General features: G+C 37.2%; 1 protein-coding gene across 1 annotated transcript in view; it reads left to right on the top strand.

The window, feature by feature from the left end:
* The window catches only part of LOC112108663 (cadherin-18), a 284,382-nt gene that overhangs the window by 237,168 nt on the left and 25,810 nt on the right, over positions 1–21,404 (top strand). Inside the window, exons 7-8 of the mRNA XM_029912500.1 lie at positions 3,097–3,233; positions 16,676–16,797. Of these exons, the coding sequence (XP_029768360.1) occupies positions 3,097–3,233; positions 16,676–16,797 (259 nt within the window). The remainder of the gene's footprint in view (positions 1–3,096; positions 3,234–16,675; positions 16,798–21,404) is intronic.

The raw sequence follows: 21,404 nt of genomic DNA, 5'->3' as shown, positions 1-21,404 counted from the left end.
ATGCTATATCCCCATTTTCTATTCTACAGAAGCACCAACATTCATCACTACTATTAATAGTAATAACAATGTAATTAATTAATATCATAAGCAGCAAGGTGGTTTTTGTTTAGTTGTTTGTTTTGGGTTTTGTTGTTGTTGATTGGACCAAGAAATTGAAAAACCTAGGTGAAGTATAGCCATCTAGCTCTAAAATAGGCTATATGAGTGAAGCTATTTGGTCGTCAACCTGAATCCAGTGAGGCTGGTCATTTAAGAGACAGGAAGCTTATTTCTAGAGCACCAATAGAATGCATTCATCGTACTTTATCAGTACATCAAAATGTCCATTCAAGGGACTGATAAAAATCAGTAGCTTAACCTAAACAGGATTGTACTCAGTACTTTTGGGGCCCTTTGGATCTCCCACCAAATACAAAGGGTTTGGTTCTTTCGTTGTGTTAGGTGAAAGATAACTTGGGGTTCTTTGCCCCTGTCTTTTATAGTCCAGTGAACTTTTGAAATGTATTCTTCTCAAAGTTCTGTGTCCCTGCTGTGAAGGAAAGGTGCCATGGTGTCTGATGGAGAAGGTGACAGGCTGCTTTCTTCCTTGTTGGTTCTTTCTACAGTGCACGTTGATCTGTCCCTGCTGCCTCTGATATGCCAATGAATGGCCACTTGACTGTGATTGCCAACTGTCTGATTACACCTGGAGAGAGGCATCGACCTTTTTCCTTTGTTTGGAAAAAAACATGTTTACCCATTCCCCAGACTTGTCTGGTTCAAACACATTTTAGTCCCATATATCGTTCATGTTTGTTCAGTCCTTGGGGAATTTATTGTACATACACCATGCACAAATATTAATTATTATTGTGTTATTGGTTTTCTAATGATACCTTACGTAATACCTATTAGACATAGATTATAACATAAGTGAAGTGGGATACACTGAACTAGTCAGACTAGTTGAAACGCACTACCTGATACTGGCCCTCTGGAATTGGGATGCTCTTCAGGTCATACCTACAATGGTTTACCATACATAGGAGACAAGAGTCTTATAAAATACATGTGAAGAGTTTACCATCAAAAGGTCTGATACAGCAAACAGTTAGTGCTGCATGCATCATTTCTTCTGCACACAGTCCAGTTGAAATCAGGGGGACTCCATGCTACAGTAACTACTTGTAAGATGCTTCTAGATAGGATATACAAGAAACAATTGGAACACATGAAGGTTGGAAACCCCAATGAAAATATCAGTATTGGAAATCTTTATGCAAGAAGTGGGTTTTAAGGAGGACTCTGGACTCTTAGAAGACAGGGAAGCACTCTATCAGTATAAGATATAAGGCAAGGTGAAAGAACAGTCCAGTATTCCATTTATTTATGCCAAAGAAAATTTCTCTTACCTTTGCCATGAAAATATTTAGCCATCCAGTAGATGTTTTTCAGATACATCCCTAAATGTATGTAAATAAAACTAGAGAAAAAGTAAACACAACTGTGGGTAGATTCAAAACTTTTTTTTCTCTCTAGTATCATAGAGAATGAATTGAAACAATGAGTGAAATAAATTGTTTTCATAAGTGACAAAAAGAAAAATGAAATTATTCATTCAACACAGTGCTTTAATTTCTCATAGAATATATGTATGCAATTGATGTGGACAGAGCTGTTCCTCTTTTAAAAACTAAAGCCACCATTTGTTATGCAGCTGTGAAAATCAAGTATAATATAGATATAGTTCACAAAAGAATCAAAATTCAATCTATGTATACTACAAAAGCTACAAATTTGGGGACAAATATTTGACTGTTTTATTAGCATGAAATTGCTTTCTTTGAGCTATGGTAATATTGGTTACCCTTATAAGTTTTTCTAGTGATTTTATATTAGTTGGACATAATATCCATAAGCATCCATGTGTTCCTATCATTGTAATCCTTGTTTCACTTACTCCCATCTCTAGCTGTACTCATTGTACTATATCTAATCCTAGGGTACAGTGCTCATGTTCAAACAAAACTAAGTGTAGTACATACTACTGTGAATAGTCAATAATGGGTTTGCGCTCGGTCATAAACACTGTGTCCAGTAGTCAGTGTCTGCAAGAGCCAGACTCTTAGATTAGAAACTCCTCAGAATAGGGACTATGTATTTTATTATCCTGCAATGTACAATACATGTTTGTAGTGATATATAAATCATAGTAATGAAAATATTTTTTCATTTTCAATGTGGTATGTCAAAACCATTGTTTTGACCTACATAAACTTCTGTATATTAAAACTATCACAGAACAGCACAACTGTCAAACTATCTGAACAACCACTTACAGTACATAAGAGATATTCAGTATCTTCTTCCTTTATTTTTCATCAGAGATTATGAACAAGCCTGGAGTTAGAAAGAAAGCTTGACTAAAGTCTGTAAATGACAAATTTATTAAAAGTAATTGTGAATGAATTATACATCGACAAATATTGCTTGCCAATCTCTTTCTTTGTGTTCCCTCACTCTGTTTTTGTTATTGTTGTTTTGCTTGCCCTACTTCAAGGCTCTCACTTTCACTGCTAGGCAACATACCAACAAACCAAAGCAGTTAAGCTTGGTTAGTTCTGCTTCTAGTCCAGTGTCACTTGTAGTTTCATGAATCAGCTATTTCTGATCCCCGCAACCCTTAATGTTCTAAAATATCTTACGTCATCATGTTTCAAAACTCATATCAGTGAGACATGCTATACTATCAGTACAGGAAATAAGCAAGCAAGAGAGATTGCAGTCACAGCAAATAATTAATAATAGAATTACATCTTTTTTCCCCCTGCTATGTAAAAATCAACTCCTGGCAAAATGTGTCTTATAAATTCCTGTGGAAATTTTGTTTTCGAAAAAAAATCAAATTGCATGATGAAATAAGAAATAAATGTAATTTTATTTTGGATCCTTTGATAATATAGAACGTCTCCTTACCTTTTAAAAAATCTGTACCATTTTTAAAGACTTACAAATTAGCCCATATTGTGTTCCTTTGTAGCCTTCTTCAGCTGTGCAATAATATATGCCACAAAGAGTAGATCTGTGCATTTATGCTTTTTTATTCCTTCATAGATATTTCATTGACCATAATACAGAAGATGATAGGTATTTCATCATTGATGCTAACACTGGAACCATTAAGACTGCCAAGATCTTTGACAGAGAGGAAACGCCTTGGTACAACATTACAGTTGCTGCTTCTGAGATAGGTAAATACATTTACTAAACATGTAACAGAAAAGCTTCCATATCATATGAATGCAAGACTCATAATTGTTTTTAAGAAATATTATCCCGATTGTCTATAGGTTCTCTTCAAAGACAGGCCTTTTCCCACCAATTTGGAGGTAAAGGAGAATTTGAGGTATACATGTTATTTCTCTAATTCCAGAAAAAATACAAACACATATTTATTCATCTATGTAAATGTACAACCTTTTCCTCTATTAAGCACATTGGTACCAATTTATCTTGGGCACAACTCCATTATATGTAATGTTCTTATATCAGGGAGGAATTTAGCCTTTTTGTGTAGGTTGAATATCAGCTTTCATATTTCTTGACAAATAAACAGTATCTTTTTTTAAAGAATATTGCCTAATCTGAGAAACTCAACCATTCCCTTTTATAGCTAGAATTAACCTAATGACCCTACAGATTGAATCCCCCTCCTCCTGCTCCCCTCCACAATGTTTTCATCTAGGAAATTAAATCCCCAAATATTCCTTAAGGTTTTATTAATCTGGTTTTTACTTTGGAAAATGGGACACAGGTTAAGAAATTTTGAAATTTTTACTCATTGAGACTAAGACACAGAAAGCTGAAGCAAATTGTCTGAGGGTCACTGTGGTTTTGTGGATAAGATTTGGATCTGGATTCTGTTCCTATTCCTACAGCAAACATTCTGTGTGAAATGTTCATAACTGCCTAATCCAGACCAAATTCCTCTGAAGAAACAAGGCTACTCGCTACCTTAAAATAAGAGTATTTTCTTGATAAAACAGGAGTGTTTTCTTGCATCTGGAAAGCCAGTTTTGTCGGTAGCCCTATTTAACTTAAGAAGTTGTGAAAATTGTATTGGTACAGGAAAATTTTTTTTTTTTTACTTCTTAAAATTCTCCTCCAATTAAGAAAATTGCTAAAAGTGACTGAACTCGTTTTCGTCATAGATCCTACATCCTGGCCAAGTCTAAATGCTGGCATCAAAACAAAGGGAGATAGGAATACTAAGCATGTGCCCTCACAAACTGTGCCAATTGAACCCTCAAATGTAATCTTTGGCTATGATTTTGCTTGGGAACATGAACTATTTTCAGATGCAATTTTTCTTTTCTTCTTGCTATATCCCATCATTGCCACAAAATGATGCAACACAATGTGGACCAATGACAATAGCCACCAACACTGGTGAGCTTCCCCTCTTTTTCATCTGTTTCAGCTATAGATTAAAATTGAATCTGTTTTGCAATTTGATTTATGGAAGATGCTACTAGCATATGCTATATTATATTATATATATATATAATTTTATGAGGACAATATATGCTATAGTATTAGTATATATATAATTTTATGAGGACAACAAATTGATTTTTTTTATTATGCCTGCTTTGGGGATTCAGTTCCTATTTTGAACTAAGTAAATTTCTATAGTAAATAGTAAAATCTTGAGTTTTATGTGGTTAGTCATAAAAAACACAACCACTGAGACTTCGGTGTGCTTTTCAGTTTCTTTGCATAATGTCGTATTACAGTGCAACATGCACTAAACTATAATTTAGGCCTAATCATAAACAGGTGCATAGTAAAAGTGAGGTTTAATTAAGATTTAAAAGCCACATTGGGACATCCATATGAAGCTGCAAGTGAAAAGGAATAGTTGCTATCCAGGCTTTCCAAATGTAACTGCTTTGCAGAAATAAATCTCAATAGCATTAAAGTTAAATGTAGCTTTTCTATACATTATTTATGTCACATAATCAAGGGAGTGGTATTGTGCACAGGATAGTAATAAAGATTATATTTATAATTAAATAAAATTAGATGTATGGTGATGAGATGCCATTTTAAAGACAATCTCCTTAGAATTCTACATCCACAGTGCTCTGTGTTGTAGGGAGAAATGGGCATTGCTTTCCCTCCATGTTTACTTCTCATTCTTAAAACGGGGAGTTGGAAAGATTTGAAGCTTTTGGTAAAAAGGGGGGATTGGCAGACAGATAAATTAGGTTTTGATTAATCTTTCTTGGGTCCTCTTCTTCCATAACTAGTTTCTAAGATTAAAATATTTTAGTGTACAGCAGTTGGAATTGTCTTCAAGTTATAAAGATTATCACGCTGTACCAAATCCCCTGAGAAACTGGAAATTGAAACTAGTACTGGACAAGGAGTCTATACAGCATGCAGAGCATCAGTGTTCTCCTCACTCTTTGTTACTCAGACAGGCTGCCAAATGTTGCACCATCTGCAACTTTTCCATGGCACTCACTTTAAAATGCACAATGCATTTCAGAAGATAAGCCTGGGGCTGACAAACAGGTAGAACCACCAGGGTTAAATCCTAATATGACAAGAAGGTCATAATCTTTAAGCAATTTATGCCAATTGGTTAGCCAGGAACAATGAAGAATGCAGAAGGTCCCTGAAAGTGTGCCCCCACCTTGACAGTCAGAGGGCACAGGTCCTCTGGTGACATTGTAGTTTTGGCCAGGTGTCCAAAATGTTTTCCTCTCCCCATCAACATCACTTCTGTCTTGCCTAGGTTTAGTTTCAGCCAGTTACTCTTTATGCTGCAGCTTATCTCACAGTGCTGTCTGTATTTGATGTGAAGGAGATTTAGAGCTTGGTATTATCTGTATACTACTGGCACTCACACTCTGCTTACGTTTCAGGTTTATTGTTTCTGAGCCCTCTAGGAGGTGCTTACATGCACTTTCTGGGTAGAATTTTGACAGGAACTCAGTCCCAGATCTGCTAAGGTATTTAGGCACCTAACTTCCATTGAAATCAAGGTATCCGGGTCTCAGCATTGGCCTAACTACTCCCATTGAAGTTTTACCTCAGTGGGAGCACAGTGAATCTAATAATGAGTGCTTTTGAAAATTCCATCCCCAGTGAGCACAAAGCATGAGTTCTTGCAAGAGGTATGGGGCCATCCTTTCTTTAACACATTAACTGGGAAGATGGATAAGAAATGAGGTATAAGAGGGCCACAGTCAGGGTAAGTGGGATGTGCCAGGAAAATAACATAGTTGAAGTAGCTGCTTTGGCTGTTTCAGCATTGGTTGGTACAAAACAGTCTGCAATAACACCTGCTAGGAACTCCCCAGATGTCAGGGGAATAAGAAAGTTTATAATGCAGTACTACATCTTAAGTGAAGGAACTGCAGAGTGATGAACCTCACCTCATTTCTGGGGAAACTGACTGAGAATGTATATTAAAGACAGAGTAATGTAATACTTGGATAAGTGTCAATTGATAGGATTAAAACAGCATGGCTTCAGTGAGGGTAAATCATGTCTCACTAACTGTTAGAATTCTTGGAAAAAGGTAAATGAAATAGTGATGGAGGAGATCCAGTTGACATGATTTGTTTGGCTTTTTTAAAGGCTTGAGACAAGATCTCTGACAAGATACTATTAAGGGAAATAAATAACTACAGAATGAGTGGGCAATGTGCTGTCATAGATTAAAAGCTGATTTAGTGATAGGGAACAAAGCCTCAGTGAATAGTTGTTCCTCTGAAAGGAAAATAGTTAAGGGGGTGATATTGGGATCAGTGTTGATCAGAATACTTTGTAATGATGTAATGAATGAAATGGGCAGAAAAGTGGTGAAATCAGATTATGGTATATCCTATCCCAGTTGGTAAAAGACTAAGGAGGATTTAGATGGACTCCTGAAGGATCTAAGCATATTGAAAATTGGGCAGTGAAATTTAAACTTAGATAAATGTGAGGAGTCATACTGGAGGAAAGAAATCAAAACTTCTCAATATGCAGCAATGTTGAAAACAACAAATATGATTCTTGCCTACTTTAAGAGAAAGATGGGGGCCAGGGAGGGGCAGAAGTACTAAAGCACTCATTTCTAATAGGCTTGTTCCAGCTCTGAAATCAATTCCAGTTAAAGTTAACTTATAGTTTGAATGATCAAAGCAACACACCCTACAAATGGGAAAGATAAAAAATATCCCTTGGAGCCTGTTGTTCCAGTAATATGGGGTGAGAGCTGTGGGGGAAAATAAGCATAACATGGAGACATCAGAGGATTAGAATGGCATGCTGCTTCAGAGGTCCCAGCCAAGAAAAACTGCAAGTGTTGTTAAGAATGTTGCTGAAGAATGTTGTTACTGCTGCCAGGTTATTATGGCTGCTCAGTGCTTCTTTTTCTTGGAGCTCCAGTGTTATTAGCACTAGCAGAAAATGCAGCCTGCTAATTCAGCAGACCTCAATGTCGCTCATAAAGAAAGACCATGGGCATTATTCTAACTTGGCTGGGTTTATTGCCCTGAAGGCACAGTCCTAGTGTTCTGGCTCCATGGTTACAGGTTACACTAACACATGAGTGCCCAGTGGCAAGAAGTGGCTCAGTCAGAAGTGGGAGTTTCTGCTGTCCCTAGGCCACACAAAGGGTTAAGGAGAGGCATCCCAACATTTATAGACGGAGTCAAACAACTTACATACCACCTTACATGTTTCATGACATCTGCTTGTTACCTCCCCTTATACCTTGCTCCAGGCAAAACATCCCTATTCATCACATCTATCAAACCCTTTTATCTGTGTTAGGTCAGGATGTACCTGTGTTAATCTTTTGGAACGTGTACACATACATACACAGTATCTGTTGTTTCTTAGGAGTGCCTGTGTTTTAGCAACACTAGCAATACTCCTTGCAACGTTCATGTATTGAACCATGAACTTGTAAGCATTTGTTTTAATACATGGGGGAGGGATAGCTCAGTGGTTTGAGCATTGGCCTGCTAAACCCAGGGTTGTGAGTTCAATCCTTAAGGAGGCCACTTAGGGATCTGGGGCAAAATCAGTACTTGGTCCTGCTACTGAAGGCAGCGGGCTGGACTCGATGACCTTTCAAGGTCCCTTCCAGTTCTAGGAGGTAGGATACCTCCATTAATTTTATTTTTTTTATTTTTTTATTTATGGCCTGACTTTACTGACTATGGTTCAGGCCTCAGGTCTTGCACAGGCCCAGTGCTCGCTCTCTCTCTCTCCTCCAACAAGAAGGATTTTGTCAGGAAGCCTGGTTCAGCAGTAAGTCTAGCAACTAAACATTTCTGAGACCTGCCACAACTCACAATCAGCCTGTGGAATTAATTACCACAAGAAGTCATTGAAAGGGAAAAGATTTGACATTAAAATGGATAATAATATCATCCAGAGTGATAATGGTAAATGTTAACAAAAATCATGAATTTTGGAAAGATCGAAACCCTCGTGCTTTAGGGCATAAACCAACCTCTAGGTATTGAAGATTTGAAAGAAAGTTTCTTTGTCAAACATACTATGTTATAACTGTGTTCTACAGAATTTCTCTCTTTCCTCTGAAGGAGATGGTACTGGACACTGTTGGATATAGAATCCTGGTTTAGATAGATCACTGGCCTCATATAGTATAATAGTACCTATATCCCTATGCAGCTATCAAGTGAACTCATTGAATTTATATCCAGAATGGATTAGAGTGGGGAAGAAGAATTTGCAACCATTAGGATAAACTCCAATAACAAGCCTGAATTCCAGTGTGCACAAAGACTTATTCATTATGGTTCCAAGATATTTTTCCAAAGAAGATTCTAACCTGCAGAGCAGAGGATGCAGAGAATTGAAACAAAGAAAATAACTTGAAAATAGCAAGGCTCACTGCTGGGGTAATGTCAGATTCCCCACAGACTTTCTTAAGCTCTGGATGTCTGAAGTTCTGGCAAAAGAGAGTAAAATATGACCATGTGAAACGATACTGCACACAAGGAGCTTTGATCCCACAGTGAGATAGGAAATAAGAGTCTTTGAAACATTATTATGCAGCCACATAATTTTAAAAGTCCTCGAGGCTCTAAGATAAAATGAGATACTGGAAAACAAAGATATTTGATTTTGTTGTTTGTTTCTTCTTCCCCCCCCCATTCCTCCATTTCTCATGCCAGCTTCAAAGGGAAAGGCACAAATATATACATACAAAGCAGCAGCTCTGTGATATATTAATAAAATGTGTCATGGTTTATGCTGCAGTACTGAAATGATCCCAGGGAAATACAGTCACCACAAAACCCCAACAAAGCAGCACTTTTTCTGAGACACTTTGAGGCAGGGCAATACATTCTAATCAAAAGAAAGAGGATGAGGATAACCAAAACATACAAAACAGCAGGCAGTAATTGTTAACTATGCTATAGAGATCAATATGGACTTTTTAATTATACACAAACATTTTCCAAAGATGAAATATAGTGGAAATAGAAATGAAGAAATACAAGGAAATAACAATGGCAACTAAGGAACATAGAATTTGAGAGCAAATTTAAAATATATGAAATTGTTTAAACCAGGTTCAAGAGTTATCAGATGAATGTTATAAACAGACCCTGTAGCCTAAGAGAAGATAACATGTGACATTGGCCTAAAATTGAGCCTTTTTTTTCTTTCAAGTGCCACACATATTTCCAGTTGAAGTCAGTGGGCTCCAAACAAAGGAAAGAATTGGCCAATTGTTCTCAGGTTTTGCAGTAATTTGGGGAGGGAGATGGGGAAGGAGACATGACTATTTTGCTTTTAAGAAAAAGATGTGTTTTGAGATTAAATCCATGTTATTACTGATTCTGCAAAATGAGACAGAAGGATGAAGCTGGAGGAATTGAAAGGTTTAACGAAAATGGTCAAAAGCATGGTAAAGGTCCAGAGGATATAAAATAGATGTGTTAACACTATCAGGAGACATACTGGCTTGGTTTACAGTAACAGTGACCAAAATGTGTGTACATTTACATACACTTAAAAATGAAATGATAGATGCACACAAGCACTCTTGTTTAACTTTGAAAAAAGATAAAGAAATGTATATATATATACAGCCTGGTGGCAATAAGACTATGGGATGATATGATTCTGGTGTATAAAGGGGAAAAGTATTTTTTGTTCTTATGAATTGGCACTGATAGGGCCAGAATTGTTGTTAATGTAATTACCTTCAAAAACAAGTGAGATTCTTTCAAACTCACATCCCTAATTTTAAAGATCAAAGACACTGCCTATCAAAGACACGTGAATATTTTTGAGGCTATTAATCTGGATTGCAATTACACAACCACCATAGATGTGCAAGACATTTCTTGGGAAATGATGACAATCTGAGAGGTGCTGGTGTCATGAGTAGCAGCCCCAAGGACCTTTAGGTACAGCCAGTCATGAATTCCAAGGAAATACACAATTAGGAAGATCATTTGAGCTATTAGAACAAAGAAGAGCCAATGGTTGTGCCCAAAAGGAATTTTATGGATGTGATTGTCAAGAAGTTTCAGCATTGCCATTGACTTCAGTGAAAACAGAATTGGTTCAGTGCTGATCACTTTTGACAATTCCATCCTTAAATCCCAGGCCCTGATCCCACAAGATCTTTCATATGGGCACAGTTTGCAGGAAAAGGTCCTAAGCAGAGCCAAAGAAAACCAGTACATGCAGGAAGTGCAGTGGGTGATCAGCATGTGGAAGAATCACACAGTGAGGCAGACTGATGTATACCATTTTGAAGATAACACTTCTCTTTTGAGAGAACTACTATTTTTAAACAGAAGTGTGTTTTAAGGAGTTACATTCCAAACTATAATCAATTTGTGGTGGTTTTATATGATGTTGACACCTCTCCTCCATTATACACTGAGGCACAGTAAAGTGAAGTGACATGCCCAGGAGTCACATAGTCAGTGTTATGGTCAGGAATACAACCTAGAAGACCTGACTCCCACTTCCCCTTTCTGACCAAGAAACCGTATTAATGAGGGAGCATTATTGAGAGGTAAAAGAGATTGCTCATGACTATTAATATTTCTGTTGCCATTAAACTAGGATAAGCTGTTTGGTTTCCATTCACTAATTCTTTATAAAATGGAACTGAGAATAGAATGAGAATAGTACTATGTTAGGCCATTTTATTTTCTCACTTCACATTTTCCCATAATCATGAGTTAACTGTTAATTTTAATGTCTGGTATCAGATAATTATTAAACAGATGAATTCAACCTTTTGTTCATTACAGGATTGTAACTAGAACAGAAAATTATATAAAATGCATTCGTTCACATAATTGTTATAACATGTTAATCTCATAACACTGTATTTGGCAGAGCGTTCTGGATGATTGCCTATTCAATTCCCGTAAGTATGGTGCTGGTTGTACTATTTTGTTGCTCCTGGAAATTTTTTTACCATGATTTTTGTTTGATGAATTTTTTCCTCAGATGCAATATATATTGCAGCAACAATGAGCCAAATAATCCCATTGACTCCAATAGAATTTGGTCACATATATTTATAACACATATGTGGTCATATCTAGAAAATAAATTCTATGATAAAGTGCAAAACTATAAAATAAATTGTTGCATCACAATATAAACTGCATTCCTTTTTTAATCTTTGGCCTCACCCATATTCTGCCTACCAATCCATTTTCACTGTGGCTTTTAATATTCCAGGCAGTTGCTTTATTTTTCAAAGAAATAGAACCTACCATAAAATATTTCCTCTTTTATCCCTAAATCTGGATCTCGGAAAAGTGGAATTTTAGAATTACCGGGTCTGAGATCCAAGACTGACTATATTTTAGTCAATGAAATAATGAAAAATTGAAGGTCTGATATCTTTTTAACAGCAAGAGCTAGAAACACCTTGTTTACCCTGTTGATGAACTGGGATTCCCAGGTTTTCAATTATATAGCATCTATATCCATCCTAGACAGGTTGATAGACTTTGGACCCTAAGAATCATGACATGTTGATTTGTAGAAAGTCTATCAATTTGTTTTCAAGCATTTGTAACATACCTCTCACTGTAGTATGGAAACATTGTACAAAATTATAAAAACATAATGAGAACTGTTTAAAAGGCAGTTCTCCATTATTCTTCTGCTTCTAATTCCAAGCCCTCTGTTCATTCTCCTCCCTAATCTTGGTTTAGTTATTGTCTTTTACTTCTACATATGATGGATTTTTTTCTCTTTGGGTTCTTTGGGGGAATGGTATGACAAAGAAGAGATTCTTACATTATCATCTGAAGATGGTGAGGTAGGGATCTTCCTGAGTTCCCTTGAAAAGGTGTTCCAGAGTCTTAGGCCTGCATTTGACAAGGTTCAATCTTCTGCTCCTTCTGGGATCTAATAAATTAAATGTTCCTAGTGATTGTAGTTACCAAGGTGAGTTCCGGCAGGAGCAGAGCAGGAGTCAGGAACCGGGTTGAGTGCAGGCACAGGCACAGGCACAATCCAATGCAGCCACAACAGAAAAACACTGGGTTGCTCTAACAAACTTCCTGTTCCTCCTCTTGGCTTAAATAGCATAGTTGGGCCAATCGGTAGAGTCGAGTGATCCTCCAATCAGAGCTCCCATGGGTGGTCCCTTGGCTGGGGCTGTAGCCCTAGTAGCTTCTCAGCCCACCCACTTTAGTACTTAGTGGGTGGAGACCAGGAAGTGGCAGCTGACTGGGGACTCTCCAGCCTGGGTTCAAGCCTTGAGACATCACGCCTTCCATTTACATGAAGTCTGCAAGTTGTCTGGCAGACCCCTGGACTTGCATTCTTCTCCACAGAGGAAGAGGGGGCAAACTTCTTCTTCAGGGCCTCCCCAAAAGTGGACACTTAAGCTTGTCTTCCTTGAAAGAGAACTCAAAACATTACTGGACTCTTCAGGTATCCATGATAGAGCTGGGCCATGTATACATCTTCCTGGTACTGCAGCAGCAGGATATGGGTACCATGTCATCAACTTTGGTACCATCTGTAGGAAGGATGTTTTGTCTGGTACTGCAGTGGAATGATATTGGTACCTTCCTGTCAACTCTGATACAATCTTCAGGATAGCTACTGAGTCCAATACCACGGTGGACAGATATCAGTACTGTGCTGTTGACTCAGTGCATTATCTACAAGATGGCTGTTGCGTCCAGAACCAGTGCATGCTGTTTCAGTGCTGACATCATTAATACTGACAACCCCACAAGTCTATGAGGCAGCAAAAGAATTTGCTTTGCCTCTCTGTTCCAGACCATCCTGTACAGCACAAGTCCATGCATTTGTGACATCTCCTGCAGTACTGGCTCTGTCTCTTCAACTCTGGTGCAGAGACTGTCAGTACCAGCTAAGAAGCATATTGAGGACTGGGTGCCTTCTCCAGTACCCACTTTGACACCGGACATGCTGTGTCAGCGGTGGGAAAATCTTAGGTCTAATTTTCAGCCTTGGACTCTGCTTTGGCATCAACAGCCTCAGTACCAGAATGATTGTCAGCTTGGCTACTGATCCCAGCTTATACCATGGTACTGACTATGAATTCTTTCTCAACAGCAATTCACGATGCTGTACCATCAACGTCTTGGGAGTTTTTTGCGGTATCAACTGCCATACCTGTCTCAGTACCTATATTGACCTCTTCACAATGGACTAGAGATCGATCAGTTCAACTAGTGGTCCCATCAGCTTTTGACCCCTGATGCCTACTGAATATTTAGATGACCCCTTGTAGTCTGATCAGAGTCCTCCAAAACTTTGTTATCCCCTCCTACATGCAGTTGGTCTAGCAAATCTTCAAGACTGTTCCAGCAGCATTTGCCCCAAGAGCAGGAGATATCATTCAGAAGGGACAGATCATGGTGGCCCTGTTCTTACTGTGCCCCTTTGCCATTTAGTCTCCCTCCATGATTATTTGGGAATCCCTGACGTACTTCCTATTCCCTTAGGTCTCAATCACTGGCCCAGTCAGGGGAAGGTTGTCAAAGCATATGACAAAGCAATTTAGGTTGGACTATGAAAAGATGCTGTTCCCCGACAGCAGCCAGTACTGCAAGAGGAACCATTGCCTGAGGAACCAATTTTACATCAGGAGCATCCATCTGCTCCTGTTAACCTCATCTGAGAATGCAGTGATCACGGACTCTTCTTCTCTTGTTCCAGATTATTTTATCTCATCAGGAACTTCTGAGAAAAATGGCTGATGCTTTGAACATGTAAGATTAGCTTGTACAAGAGAACACTTACATTCTCCAAGCTACTGCCTCTGGGACAGTAGCCTTCACTATCAATGAGACTCTTCTAGAACCAGCAAAGACCTTATGGAATATGCCAGTATCCTTAGCCCATATAGCTAAGTGCACAGACAAACGTTATTGTGTTCCTATGAAAGGCTTTGAGGTTTTCTATTCCCATTCTGCCTGAATTATTAGTAGTGATGCCTGCCAATGAAAGATCGTGTTTGGGGAGATTTAAATCAATCCACAAAAAGTAGGGCACAAGATTTATTTGGGAGAAAAAATTATTCCCCCTACTTTCTCCAGATGCATATAGCAAATCAGCAAGCACTGTGAGCTACATGTGACTGTGTAAACTGGGATGTAATGTCCAGGTTTACTGATAAATTACCAGGAGGAAGTGAAGTCTTTCCTGCCAGAAAGTCACATAGAAGAAGCATCAGCTGCAACAAATGCAGATTGGAGAGACATCTTGGCCACTATGGTGATAGCATCTGTAATAACAATGAGAAAAGCTTCCTGATTACAGAACTTGGGTATAGCAATGGACATGCAACAAAAAGACAGTCTGTTTGATGGTTGGTGTTTGTTTTCAGACAGAGCTAATGAGACTTTTCATTCTTTTAAAAACTGTTGAGCTACTTTTCATTCATTAGAGGTCTATATCCCAGCCACCAAGAGGCACCAATGCAGACCTCAACAACAGCATACATACCAACAGCAATATTAAGGGCAACCTTTCTATCCAGTAAGGTAACCTCATTTCTCAAAGAGGAAGCATAAATTGCAAAGCAACAAGTCCTCTAATGCCAGGTCAACACAACTAGCTTGCCTTTAATCAGCTGTAGGGAAGCAGCCCATTTGACTTCTTTCTCAAGGACAGCAGTAATTTTCCTTCCATCTCCCCCCATTTGGGGACAGATTTTCCCATTTCCTCAGTGCTTGGAAATCTATAATAACAGACAAATGGGTCCTAAGCACTGTGAAACTGGGATATTCTGAGGAGTAAGGGAAGATGTAAATTACCTGGATAATTGGTTGATTCAAGGCACATCCAAACACCAGATTCTCCACTACATCAAGTACATTCTTCACCTCTTTGACTGTCTGGGACTTATGCTGAACAAAGAAAAATTGACAATCCCTAATTAAGGCAAAGATATCCAGGTTAGAGACTAGATTAATATTACAATCTCTCTCTCTCACACACACACACACACACACACACACACTAAAAAAAAACACAGACCCAGTTCTCCATGGCAGTTACAAGCAACTTACATCTATGCAGTGCCTGAAATCATGGACCTAGATATCTTTTACTGCTAGTTAGGTTCCAGTGGAGGATATAAAAATTAAGTCCACAATTTTCAGCAAAGGGTCTACATTTTTAACCAGTTAGGAAAGATTTTTTTTCTTCTGTTCTGAGATGCATATTGAAATTTTTTTTGGAAGAAATATTGTTACAGGAGCTGATGGTATTATAATGAAGAATGCTAATTATAAAAGGTTCTTCACATGAAATATAAAAAGCCAATGTAAGGTAATGAGAATGAGAGAATATGTGTACAGATCAAGGAACATGCATTTCCTTCCCATTCCATCATGTAAAACTGTTAATTGAAACAAGTCTGTTTATTGTACTTTTTGTTTTGATTTTTTTGGAAATCAGAGACAGACCTAATCTGGTAGAATAAACTCTGTTTTTTTTTTTAAACCTAAACAACTTAAGCCTTTATTCTTAATTATTTTATTACTGTTTATGTGATTGATCCTGCACTTTTAAAGCCAATTGCAAAACTCCCATTAACTTCAGTGAAACAGCATCAAGGCTGACTTTATTATATTTATATAATTTGCAGCTGTGTAATATCGTGCACGGAATCTGGAGCCCAGTTTGACAAAATGGTTTAAATATGTTTGCCTGTTTTTTCTTCTCTTATCACTTCAGTATTTTATTTTCATACCCTGAAATCTTTGAGGGACGGAGGAAAACAAAAGTACTATATTTAATTTTAGATTTGTTCAACACTGCAGTGACACTTTCAGGTTAATTGTGAAGCCAATTGATCATTTCTTGGCATACAGTGTGACACCATCCAATAAACTCTGACAACTTTCTCCCACTTCAGTTCCTGAGTAACTTGTAATTTTCTTGATATGACAAAATAGCGATTTAGTATTCATGCTGTGCCTGTCTATTCATTTTTCATTTTTCAAAATGTTAATGAGACTCAGCAAATAGGATCTTTATAAAATTAGCTTTACTGAAAGTTCTATTGTAGTAGCTGAAGCCTCCAACAAACCATGATTTTAAGATATTTTGTTTAAACTAAGGCTTTAGAGTGTTTATTAAAACTGTCAAGTGACTGAATCCATTTTTGTGTGTATTACAGATAACCCTGGCCTGCTAAGCCATGTTCCAGTTGATATTAGAATCCTGGATGTCAACGACAACCCTCCAGAGCTTGCCAGAGAATATGATGTAGTTGTCTGTGAGAATGCAAAGCCCGGGCAGGTAACCCATCGGTCTCATGGTTCTCTTTCCTCTAATGTATGGCAAAAGAACAGCTTTATTTCTGTTAATGTTGCGTGCAAAAGAATTTTGATTCAATGAGTACTTGAGCATCATATTTTTAAAGGCAAAAAAAATGAATGCCATTATATTTTGTATACTTTGTATTTGATCAGACTTTTGAATGTGATAGATGGAGGGAAATGTGTTTTGGGGATTTTTTTTAAATATTTTTTGTGATGTTAGTGTTAAAAATCAAATGTCTGTGTTCAGTCAAGATAGTCAAAATCATAATCACATCTGTTAAATGAATATATATTGGAAACCCATGATCTTGTTTATAGTAATCATCAACATCAACAATGGTACAAAGCAAATTCAATGTCCCTCCCACCGCAGTTGTCACTCAGTACAAGATTCCTTCATGGTGCTCTGTACAGTGGTAGATACAACATGGCTGCCATAGTGTTTCTTTGCACATTTTGTTGTCCTAAAGAGCAGTTTGTGTGAGGATTACAAACAGGATGAACCCTGCATGGGTGTCCCTGTGAAATGACATCAGACATTCATAATACAAAGGAGGCTGACATTTTTTTTCTTTTAAAACTGAGGCTGAATAACAGAGTACTGCTCTACTGCTACTTCCATTGCTGGTATGCTCCATCAGTGCCTTGGCTTTACCATATTTCCACATCTTTCACTCTCTTTGAGTATTCTGCACCGTTCGCCACCACTTCCTGCTGGCTATGCACTAGTTTGCTTGACAGCCTTAAAATTGATGTTAGGGTGTAATTGCTTTTCACCATGGATTACAATACAATCTGAGGCAGATATTGAGCAGCTATTAGAGATAAAGTGTTATCTGTAACAAAATGAAAAACACTCAAAATACAAGGGTACTCACATTTTTTCTTAATGGGTCCATTTTTTGAGCAATAATGGGTTTCACATCAAAAACATGAAAATTCATGTGTGCATTGAGGAAAGGGTAAGGATATTCATATCTACAATGTAAGAAATATCCACAGCAAATAAAGTACAACTTGAGGGACTGAAGAATTGAACAAAACTAAATGGCGACAAAAAATTGTGAAATTATCCTAAATAATGTGACTTTCTTTTCTGACTTCTAGATACTATCTAGTGCAATGCTTTTATTTTTAAATGATGTAAATTAAAGACAAGGTATATTTTAATGAGTTATAACATGGCACAGGGCAAACTCTGAAATGTTTTCTTTGTTTGCTGTGTTTTTTTAAATCAGCAAATTATTCCCGTTGACGAACTCTCAAAAGGAAGTTCTGTATATGGAAAGTTATGAGCAAGTTATTTATTAAATGATCAAATATGTCTGACCACACTGACATCTGTTGCTGATGTGTACTGGGATTATATTTCTCTCCAGAGCTATTGTACCCTGTTGTGAATGATGCCACGACCCTTGCTACACTACAATCTAACATCCAGGAGTAGTACCTCTGGGAAGGACTTTATAACACACTAGTTTAATATGAAAGGATGGAACAGCGTGCTTGTTACTAATGCTTTTTTTTTTAAACTAGGAAAACTGTATTGCACATGTTTTATTATTAATTATTTGTATTGTGGAAGTGCACCAAGGCTCTAGTGAAAATCGCGCTACCATTGTACTGTACAAAAACCACATAAGTAGTCATTGGCCCTTCCTCAAAGAGCTTACCGTGTAATTGAAGACAAGATGCAACAACTGAGTTTGACAAATATGAAGGAAGAGGGGAGGAAAGATGAGGGTAACATTATAAGTTAACCATTACTTATGATAAAATGTCTGATGGTTCAGATATATATCGTGGTTCAGAATAATTTAAAAGACATTTGATTGCTTTTATTTATTGTGACTTAGCCACAATTGGTGAGAATGACCAATAGGATGTCCCATTAAGGAACTCATTGCGTCAAGTAACCTCAATTCTTAGATTCTTAGACTCTACGCACATTTGGTTTAAGGTACTCCCGGCTTGACATAAAATCCCAGTTTTGTATCTTTTTCCTAGATTAATACATTTACATTTAGCTGCATTAAAACTCCTGTTGTTTGCTTGTGCCCAGTTTACCAAGCGATCCCGATTGCACTGAATCAGTGACCTCTTTTCTTCATTATTTACCCTCCCCCATTTTTGTGTCATCTGCCCACTTTATCAGTGATGATTTTATATTTTATTTCAGGTCGTTGATAAAAATGTTAAATGTAGAACCAAGATCTGATCCCTGGGGGACCTCACTGGAAACACACCTGCTTGATGACAATTCCCCATTTCAGTTATATTTTGAGACCTATTAGTTAGCCAGTTTTGAATCTTTTTAATGTGTGGCATGTTAATTTTATGTCATTCTAATTTTTTTTAATGAACGTGTTGTTGAGTACAAACTCAAATACCTTCCAGAAGTCTAAGTATATTCATCAACACTATTACCTTTATCAGCCAAACATCTCATCAAAAAAGATAAATTAGTTTGACAGGATCTGTTTTCCATAAATCCTTGTTGATTTGCATTAATTACATTAGACTGCTTTAATTCTTTATCATTTGAGTCCCATATCAGCTGCTACATTATATTGCCTGGGACAGATGTCATGCTGAGAGACCTATAGTTACCTGAATCATCTCCTTTTCACTTTCTATAAATTGGCACATTAGCTTTCTTCCGGTCTTCTGGAACTTCCCCAGTGCTCCAAGACTTCAACATTAAGAGTCCAGTGAGCTCCTCAGACAGCTCTTTTAAAACTCCTGGATGCAATTTATCTGGATCTGCTGATTTCAAAATGTCTAATTTAAGTAGCCTCTGTTTAACATCCTCCTGAAATACTAGTGGAATGGAAAGAGTGTTATCATCACCATATGATGAGACTATATCTTCTGTTTGTTCCCCAAATATGAACCACAATATTTATTGAACACTTCTGCCTTCTCTGCATTATTATTGATAATTCTACTGTTTTCATCTAGTAACGGACCAATACCATTGTCAACATTTTTTTTGTTCCTAGTATACTTAGACTCCTTTTTAGTGTCCCTAAGTCTGTTGGACATAGATTTCCCCTGGTGTCTCTTTCCTTCCCTTATCAATTTTCTATACTTCCTTACTTCTGATTTATTGTCATTATTATCAACTTCCTTGTCTTCCATTTATACAATATATATAAGAGCTGCCTTCAATTTTGGGGCATCTTGTAAAGTGTTCTTAAAAGACTGTCAATTATCATTCACAGTCTTCTGATTCAATTCTTCCTCCCAGCTGATTTGGTTCATAATTGTTTATAGCTTTGTGAAACTAGCCCAATTAAAGCACTAAGTATATACATTACAGGTCTGGACTTTATTTGCTTGCACATTATAAATGTGATCAAATCATGATCATTTATACCTAAGTTACCATTAATTTTTAGTTCTGTAATCAGTTCCTCTTTATCTGTTAAGACAAGGTCTAATAAAGATTCCCCCATGTTGGATGCAACACTTTTTGAGTTAGGAAACATAGGAAACATAAAAGCTGGAATTTAATTTTATTACTTGATTATAAAAAACAAATAGATTCAAACACCCAATTTTACATTTCACACAAAAAAAAAAAAGGCATTCACTTCAGCTAATCACAGGGCAAATAAATTGTCAAGCAACTCCATAATATTGCTTCGCTTTACACTGTTGTGAGTAAAAATCAAATTAGCTGTTAAAAAAACACTTCCTCAAAGAGAGAAACAGATTTTAAGAGAGAAAAAGATTTTTCTTTATTTTAATACAGACTTGGAGCTTTACATTTTCCTTGAGCTCCACAAATAGTCAACACAATGGAAAATTTACTTTAGGGGTCACAGCAAAAATAGAATTAGAGGAGGGATTTGCAAGAAAAGAGGATAGTGGCCTTATGGACTAGTTCACAGAAGACATTCCAGTTGTAAGGGGCTATCCCCTCTTTAGTAAAATAGCTTGGTTTGGGAAATTAAAACTTGATTGAATCCTGGAGGTAGGAAGGACTATAACTGGAAGAATCCTGTTTCTGAAAGCAGAGGACTAAAATGTAAACACTAAGGACTTATCTTCACCACCACACTACATCGGTGAAGTTGCGCTATGTTGAGAGGCAGAAGCTATATTGGTCGGAAGGTGTCTCCCCACAACATAACACAGCACTTTAAGTCAATGTAACTTACGTCGCTCAAGTGGGTGGTTTTTTCAAAACCCTGAACGACAAAAGTTACATCAACTTAAGCGGTAGTGTAGACAAACCCTGAGTTCAGGTTCTGTACTAATAATTACAATAGCAAAATATTGCTCAGCATTTCTTGGGTTTCATATATTTTCATTTTTGAAAATCTTAAGAACTTCAGTTTAAAAGTTCCATCTAATGAAAAACATAATTTATGTAACAAATCAGCTGTATAACAGCAATGTATGAATGTATGACTAAAACTTGCTTTTTAAATGTCACTTCCTGATGAGAGATAAGGTGAGTGAGGTAATATCTTTTATTGGACCAACATCTATTGGTGAAAGAGAGAAGCTTTTGAGCCACAGAAAGATTTTCTTCAGCTCTGGGAAAGGTACTCTAAGCATCACAGTTAAGTGTAA

The sequence above is a fragment of the Terrapene carolina genome, unplaced genomic scaffold (assembly GCF_002925995.2).
Source record: "Terrapene carolina triunguis isolate 2854851 unplaced genomic scaffold, T_m_triunguis-2.0 Scaffold48, whole genome shotgun sequence".
Lineage (NCBI taxonomy): Eukaryota > Metazoa > Chordata > Testudines > Emydidae > Terrapene > Terrapene triunguis.
Note: the sequence above shows the minus strand (reverse complement) of the source record. Positions and strands in the feature narration are given on the sequence as shown.